Raw genomic sequence first — 8,478 nt, forward strand, 5'->3', positions numbered from 1 at the left:
CTCCTACTTCACAATCCATCTCCAGCCGGATATGCTGATTTTGTCAAAGCTCAAGAGCAGGGATACTGTCTATCCCTTCGCATCCCAGTCTCACACGGTGCTCAGTGCACAGAGGAGGCCCACGAACGCTTTGATGGAACCCCCGCGCCTCGCCTAACGGAGGCCAGCTTAGAAAGGGAACGCCGCTCCTCCACTACCCGGTTCAAGAGTGGACCCTCCTGACCGTTGCTGACCTGCTCAACACAAGTAATGAGAACACAGAAACACATTCCTTTAAGGTCCAAACCAAGTCCTCTCCACAAGCGCCAGTGCCCATTTTTAGTAGAGACAAAAGCAATGACCTTCACACAAAGCAATGACTCCTCACGGTCTCACGTTTAGTTTCCACACTGGAAACAGCCTGAACCCTTCATCGGGTGGCAAACACGCCATTCGTCTCCAATGTGTTTTTTCTGTCTCCCCACCACTCCACCTCTCTGCACACAGGGTCTCAGCAGGCTTCCTCGGGCACCTGCCCGCCCCCCCACCCCATCCCAGGGGTGGCAGTTCACTCTACCTGGCCAAACACCAAACACCCCTAAGCGTCCTGGCTCCCGAAGCCAGGACAGGAACAGTGCCCGCGCTGGGGAACCAGAGTCCAGAATCACTTAAGAGGTGGGACCCCGCTCACTGTCACATGGAGACTCTTTGGCAGCTGAACCGCAGTGCTTCACCTCCCTGCAGCCTGTCCACCTGCCCAAGAGCCAAGGTCCTCTCTCTGAAAGGGCGTTCCATGCCACGCCCCAATGCACTCAACGCAGGTATCCTGCACGCGGCGGGCACTCACACTTTTGAATCCGTGTTTTCCAGAACAGAAAATCTCATGGTATTGTATTTTCTTAAAATGACCTTTGTGCAATGATTCTAAGCATTTCCACCCACGCACAGGTAAGTAAAGGAGAAGCCCAACAAGTTGTTTAAAAGTTCTGTATTGTGTCATGTAAACTGTCTTCATATACACATGCGTTAAGTGAAAGACTGCTCTTCCTTCTCCCGCCCCCAAACATCACAGTAGACCAATTCTTGCTAAAATATAATAAAATTAAACATATCTCCTCCTGAATTCTAACAGCTCACTCTAAATTTTCTAACTTAACAATCGGGCGCAGGCATCAACAGTCCCAGTGCTTTCACACGTGTCCCTGAATGTTTCTCTCTTCAAAGTTCCAGGAGTAATGGATTTTAATGCCCTCAAATTGGATAAACCTGACTCTTCAGAGCTTATAAAATTACATACAGTTATGATCACTAAGACTAGAGCTGTTACCTACACACATTATACCCCCTCAAACTATTTAGCACCATGAATAGAATTCTCAATACTAATGGGCTAATTATCCAATGACCAAATACAGGACAGTGACAGTCTTAAAAACACAAATTTGTTATTTTTCTTATATACAATGTAAATTCCCTCCTGTCTTATGGATCTTTCTGGCAATCTTCTCTGCTGCCTTGAAGGTCCTGAATGATTATACAGCTGTCAAGTTCTTGCTCGACACTAATTACAATTCCCTAGGTCATTAGTAATGAGAAGCTAAGGCATTACATGTAAAAGGCTCTAAGCTAATTTAAATGTGGTGAAATACTGTTAAAATAGAATTGCACTGTATTTCTTTTCTACCTTCATACTTCTCTAAAGTGCTATGGTTCCTATCAGATTTCTGTCCTGCAGAGATTCAAATTCTGGGTCTTCCACTATTGGATGGCTTGAGTACCATAAAACATGATTTATTTGGTTTCAAAAGGGACCACGACCTAGCTAAAAAAGGTGCAACCATCACCTTTCTTTAAACCTGGAACAGACATCGCATGGAGTATGAGGAAAAAAACACAACAAGCCTATCCTTCTGCCTGTCAGTAAAGTGGAAAACAGTAAGTCGAGGGGCACGCTATTTCTAAATGGCGCTGCAGTCGCGTGCTTCGGGGTTAAGACGGTCACAAACTCTGTCCGTGACATTTAATGTTCAATCTGCGCCACGTTATTCTTAGCACTTCTGCACCTAATCTCCACACACAGTTAAGTCCAGATACCCAAACAATCCTGATTCTAAAAGAGAGAATGCACCACCCATATGTAAAGCTGTGCCTTCCCAGAACAAGCTCCCCAGCTATGCACAAATATCAAGGTGGTATTCTCTTAGGCTGAGTTTTGTCAAGGCTCAGACAGCCCTGTGCAGTGAACTCCCCAAGGTCCCTGCAAAGAAATCTTCAACGAGAAACTCAACACACAGGAGTCCTAAAGCTTCGCGCCTGGCTCGTTAGCACAGAGACGCCCAGGCTTCTCTGAGCATGGAGTGTAGTGATTGTGTTGAGGAGGCACATACACGGTTTTACTCTAACTCCCGACATCTCTTCCATGTGGACAATGCAGTCAGTCTGATGAAGGACCTAGAGAACATTCCACCAGGCCTAGCTCTGCTAGAGAGCCAGGGAAGCACTTAATGTAATTGTACTGGTGTGTGCATCTCTGGGGAAAAAAATAAACCTGCACAAGGCCATGGCTGTCCCAACTAAGGGTCTAGACAAGAGTTTAGTAATCCAGTAATGACTCCCAAAGCATAGACCTTGGAAGCTAAGGAAGGCTAAATCCTGAAAGGAAGAACAAAATAACTTCATAGGAGAAACTTGCATACATTTCACTCACTTCTGCTTATCCTCACCTAGCTCAGTGCATCTGGGTTGAATGTGCACTTTCTAGGAAAGCCAGGCTTGCACTGGGAACGTGGTCCTGACGTGGAGTCCTGCCCGCCCCCCTCCACGGCCTGGCGTCCCCGAGCTCATAACCCCGCATCTGCGACAGGACGCAGTTCCACAGCAATGCCCTGAACCGGGTTTTCCGTGGTTTTTGCTGTGTGTCCAGGAAGCACCTGTGAACACAAGAAAGTGAGGCCCTTCCCTGGGAAGGTCTCAGGGAACCCAAGTTGAAAAGGACACAGAGTAATGCACAGCAGGAAATTCCTCCTGTGGGCTTCGTAAAACACACATGGTATACAGACACCCCCAGGGTGGAAACAATCGACACTAATTAACTAATACCAGGAACAGAACCCAAAACATTGGTAGATCAAATTCTAATGTGACAATTTACAAGTAAACAGTGCTCCACTGGGTTAATAAATCAGAATTAGCTAAAAAGACAGTATTCTAGACACCACGTCACTGAAGACTCCCACTAGGCATACACCCTTCGTCAGTTACATTTAGAGGAACGGTCACGACAGGACAAAGAGCAAGCGCCATGCTCACTCGTGCAGGCCACTGGGTTGCTCGGAGTAAACCCTGAGGTTCACAGGCCAACACGCACATCCTCCCTTCAAGTTACGGAGTCCTTCTTCTTCCGGAATGGTGATTTCAGCCGCTTCCATACACTGGTTTTGGGTTTAGATTTTTTCTCCATGGCCAGCACTGCCTCCTTCTCTTTCCTACGTATCTCCCGTACAAGGGCGTGGAATACATCATCAATGTAGTAGCGGTATGCAGCGGACGTCTCAAAAAAGGGACAGCTGAATTCTCGCGCCAAAGCCAGTCCTTCTTCTTTGGTGACCTTTAAAAATGTAAACATGAGAAAATGCATAGTGGTAACCACAGAAAACAATCACAACTGCCTCCAGAAGTGAAAAGCGAAGGGGCAATCTGAACAGAGAGCTCCTCAACTCCTCCTTCCTATGAAGTGACTGATTTTTTTTTTTTTTTTAAAGATTTTCTATTTATTTATTTGACAGAGAGAGACACAGCGAGAGAGGGAACACAAGCAGGGGGAGTGGGAGAGGGAGAAGCAGGCCTCCCGCGGAGCAGGGAGCCCGATGCGGGGCTCGATCCTAGGACCCTGGGATCATGACCCGAGCCGAAGGCAGGCGCTTAACGACTGAGCCACCCAGGCGCCCCGAAGTGACTGATTTCTAATCCAACTATATAACAAATCAAAAATTGATGTAGCCAGTTAGGGATAGACCATAATTTCTCCTAGGTCTGAACATTTAGACTTTTTCTAACTTTTTGCTACAAGCAGCCTGGCAACCAACGTTTTATATATAAATTCCTGGACAGATTTTTCAAACAGGCATTAAGTGAGAAGCACTGTGAACTTATCTATTGTCAAACTACTTCCAAAAAGTCTGTACCTACTCCGCTGCTTCCACCAGTGGTCCCAATATGCCTGTCCACTATTCCTTCAACTCTACACCAAACAGCCAAATTCTTATTTTTTTATTTTTTTAAAGATTTTATTTATTTATTTGACAGAGACAGAGACAGCGAGAGCAGGAACACAAGCAGGGGGAGTGGGAGAGGGAGAAGCAGGCTTCCTGCTGAGCAGGGAGCCTGATGTGGGACTCGATCCCAGGACCCTGGGATCATGACCTGAGCCGAAGGCAGTCGCTTAACCAACTGAGCCACCCAGGCGCCCCCAAACAGCCAGATTCTACACACTGTCGCCAATCTGGGGAGTCCAGCTTACTCTAGAATCCTCTATAATTTCTCTTATTCTCCCCTTCCAGGTCCCCTTAATGATCTTCACCATCAGGAAGTGTATCTTGAAGTCTAACCTACATTTGTCCTGCTGCAACATAAACTGACAGATTGGTTGATTATTTTCTAAGGTTTTAGGAACATTCCATGATCCTTCATGTAATACGTACTCTATTTGTCATCTGATTACCACGCTGTGGATTTTATCCTGTAAACTGATTTCTAAAATTCAGATTTTTATCCAAGTTAATTGCAAATCAGTAGATTTAGAGAAATTTTAAGGTTAAAGAAAAGTTAGTTTAAAATTTTTACTTTAAAGCAAAAGAACCTATATACAGCGAAATGACGACAACCAATCTGAGACTACAGACTGCATTTCTGCTCTCTCCTCACCTGTCTTAGCTGCTTTAGGTCAGACTTATTTCCCACCAGAACCACAGGGGTATCATCAGTGCGTCGAACTCTGTAAATAAGCTGCTTAAATTCCCGAACTTCATGGAAACTTCGACGATCGGTGATAGAGTAACAGATGATAAACCCTTCTCCTGCCCTCATATACTGATCCCGCATGGCTGTAAACTCTGCCTGGAGGGGAACAGGATCATTAATGTAGTGATGAAACCTAGGGCTGCACACACATTAGCTATGATTTCAGATCAAAGAAGACACATGTATCAATTACCTGCTATCCTGAGTCAGAGAGCATGAAAAATTGAGAAAGATGAACTGGTGATCTTCTCTGCATAAGCCTTCCCCTCCCCTCTACTACAGTGAAAAACACCTTTACACATAGCATTCTGAGATTTAATACCTGTCCAGCCGTGTCCAAAATGTCCAGGTTGGCAGGCTCATCATCAATACGGATCCGGATTTTATAAGCATCTTCTACAGGAGGGAAGAAAGGTGTACTATAAACCCATAAGCACAGGAATTATGTAACCTTATTTTAACTTTTTTCTTTTTTGAGTAATCTCTAAGCCCAAAGTGGAGCTCAAACTCAGGACGCCAAGATCAAGAGTCGAATGCTCTACCAACTGAGCCAGCCTGGCACCCTGCAACCTTATTTTAAAATTCTTCTTATAGAGAAATAGATTATACACAAGTTCTTTAAATGTCCAGATTTTCTCAGGAAGCATGCTCAATCCATTGAGATATGTAAATTGGGTCTTCAACTGAGCTGTTTTGTGTTTTTCACCTAAGTGATGACATAGGTTTATTCATTGTTTATATTTATAAGACGTCATCTAAAATTCTAGGCTAAAAAAGGATTCTTTTCAAAAAATACTAGGCTCTGGGGCACCTTGGTGACTCAGTCAGTTAAGCGTCCGACTCTTGATTTCAGCTCAGGTCATGATCTCAGGGTTGTGGGATCGAGCCCTGCATTGGGCTCCGAGCTGGAGGTAGAACCTGCTTAAGATTCTCTCTCTCCTTCTGCCTCTCCCCCTGCCCCGCAAAAATTAGGCTCGAAAAGTAACTTTACCATTTGTTAAATAGTTATTAGATGCCAGGCATTATACTAAGTAATCTATATACCTTAACTCATTCAATAGTGACAATATTCCAATAGTGACAAATATTCCAATCCATAGTATTATCTCCACTTTACAGATTAAAAAAAACTCTGAAACATTAAATGTCTTTCCCATATTACAAAGTTAATTATACAGCCAGAATTAAAACCAAGGGCTGCTTGATTCAAAAGCCTTATCTACTTAACCAAATACTATGGTTCCTCCTCATTTTAATACTATACAAGAAAAAAAAAATCATTTACTTTTTTCTAAATAATCCATATTGTCATAATCTCTCCTTCATGAAAACAAATTTCTTTATGGGCATTATTATATGAACCTTGAAAAATACAAGGAAATTTTTTTAAAAAGAGAAAAACCCACTCAATATTTTCATCATTCAAACAATTGCTGCTTACACCCCAGTGTATTTCAGTATTTTTTCTTGAACCCCTGCTCATGACTCTTCCTCAAAGATAAAGAGCCCACCGAACCAGTGTTTCTCAAACTACAGGCCATGATCCACAGGATTAGGGAGCTGTGAATGAATTTAATGCGTTGGGACCAGTATTAAAATAAAAAAGCAAAAATCTACAAGAAAAAATACAAGAGCATACCACATGCAGTGACATACACAGTTTCCTGATACTTCAGTTACGGGTAAATATGTACCACACACACACTCGCACACGTACTAGCTCCAATGTAGAACTGTTCTGCTCAGAGTTAGCAGCCAAAGTTTGCCACAAAGCCCCCTAAAGAAAAGGCGCTAAATTATAAACTCCACGAGAGAAACTACTGCATCTTTCTGTTCACCACTGAACTCCCAGGGCCTACAACAGTACTTAGCACATAATGGGAACTCAAGACACATAAGTACATGCTGTTGAATCAGATGGTATTGTCCGGAGAGCAGCTGACTGGGGGGAAAAAAATCAACTGATTAAAAAAATTAGCTCTTTCAGAGAACACATATAAGTTTTGCTTTAAAGAAAAAAAAAATATTTGCGAAGTTCTAAGTAAATTATCTTAAACCCTAAACTGAGTTTATTTCTAGAATCCTCAACATAGTTTGAATCCCTGAGCAATGCTGTACATTTAAAAAAAAACAAGCAGTGTTTCTATTTTCCTCAAGCCACAGAAGCATGAACTATATAGAACGACTGCACCCAAACCTGGCTTGGCACAGAACTCTCTCACTGGCTTTGTGGAAAACAGGGCGGCAGAGGCCTGACCCAGTGGAAATCCTCCCGAGAGACCCAGGATCCTGACACTCTGAAAACACTAGCAGTATGGCTCCCGCCCTCACCGTCCCCTCCCCTCCGTTTTTCTTTGTATCTTTAACCCCTTAGAATCAAACCTGCTTCCTCATAGTCCAGGAATGACAGTAGTATTCTTAGTCTTTGTAGAGAATAGCAACTTTTTTTAAAAGGCCAGACAAAATTTCTTTTTCCTCCACCAGTGTGGAGGAAACAACACAACAGAGCACTAAGAGTTAGAGGAGACATGAAAGAAGATCTTACTAGGTAATAAACTTGAGGAATAAGGAAGTAAACGAAGAGCTTCCAGGGGAAGAAGTCCAGGCTGCAGGTCTGAGTCGTCAGACTTCAGCAGGCTGGCTGGCTGGGCTTGTTTTTCTGCTTCCTTTTGTGGAAGTTCAAACCAGCTGACTCATAGTTACAGAGCCAGAGACCCTGAGAGAAGTGACAGCGAACGGCTTCGAGGCCTGGACACTTCTCCTTTTACCTGGCAATATAGCCTGGGAACCCCGAAATCCTAACGGACCAAAGTGTTCCATGAACCTTCAAGAAAAGACGGCCACGAAAGACGGCTTACCGACCTACCAAGTTAAGGGAGAAAAAAAGTAGTATCTGTTCACCCAGTGCTATGAAACTCTTGTTAAAAAATCTTACAAGGACACCCACAAAGGCTCCAAAGAGAAGTAGTTAAAGACGGTTTCAAAAACTGACACCAAGACAGGTCCATACAGTTTACTTAGAAACTTAGGTGGTAACTCGACTTACCGATGGTGGGGTCGTGATCTTCTGGAAATCGGTGGCTGATGAACTGCATGGTCATGGCTTCAAAACAAGAAACGGAAGTTAAAATCCACAGACGTGACCCACGGAAAGAACAAGCGTCAGCCTCCCTCCCATCTGGTATGGGTGCGGATGAGCACTTCTTGGGAAATGGAAGCACCGGGCACCTACCGCTTTTCCCCACGCCGCCGGCGCCCAGCATCACCAGCTTGTACTCCCGGGAGAGGCCCGCGGGGCTGCCGCAGCTGCTACCCGCGGGGCGCGGCCCCGGCTCCATGGTCCCTCGGGACGCGCACCTGGAAAGCAAGAAGGACGCGCTGCGCCCCGGCCGCAACCGGCGGCCCCGGCCCCCTGCGCCCGCCCCCCTGCGCCCGCCCCGTGCGCCCGCCCCGCGCCCCCGACCCCCTGCACCCGCCCCC

The 8,478-nt window shown here is 45.0% G+C and overlaps 1 protein-coding gene across 1 annotated transcript in view; it reads right to left on the reverse strand.

The window, feature by feature from the left end:
* Nucleotides 1–952: 952 nt before the first annotated feature.
* RIT1 (Ras like without CAAX 1) overlaps nt 953–8,478 on the reverse strand; it is an 8,233-nt gene continuing 707 nt past the window's right edge. Inside the window, exons 3-7 of the mRNA XM_044916265.1 lie at nt 8,231–8,355; nt 8,045–8,101; nt 5,321–5,394; nt 4,903–5,094; nt 953–3,586 (exon numbers count right to left, since the gene is read on the reverse strand). Of these exons, the coding sequence (XP_044772200.1) occupies nt 3,356–3,586; nt 4,903–5,094; nt 5,321–5,394; nt 8,045–8,101; nt 8,231–8,336 (660 nt within the window). The 5' untranslated portion in view covers nt 8,337–8,355 and the 3' untranslated portion in view covers nt 953–3,355. The remainder of the gene's footprint in view (nt 3,587–4,902; nt 5,095–5,320; nt 5,395–8,044; nt 8,102–8,230; nt 8,356–8,478) is intronic.

Source organism: Neomonachus schauinslandi, chromosome 6 (assembly GCF_002201575.2).
Source record: "Neomonachus schauinslandi chromosome 6, ASM220157v2, whole genome shotgun sequence".
Taxonomy (NCBI): domain Eukaryota; kingdom Metazoa; phylum Chordata; class Mammalia; order Carnivora; family Phocidae; genus Neomonachus; species Neomonachus schauinslandi.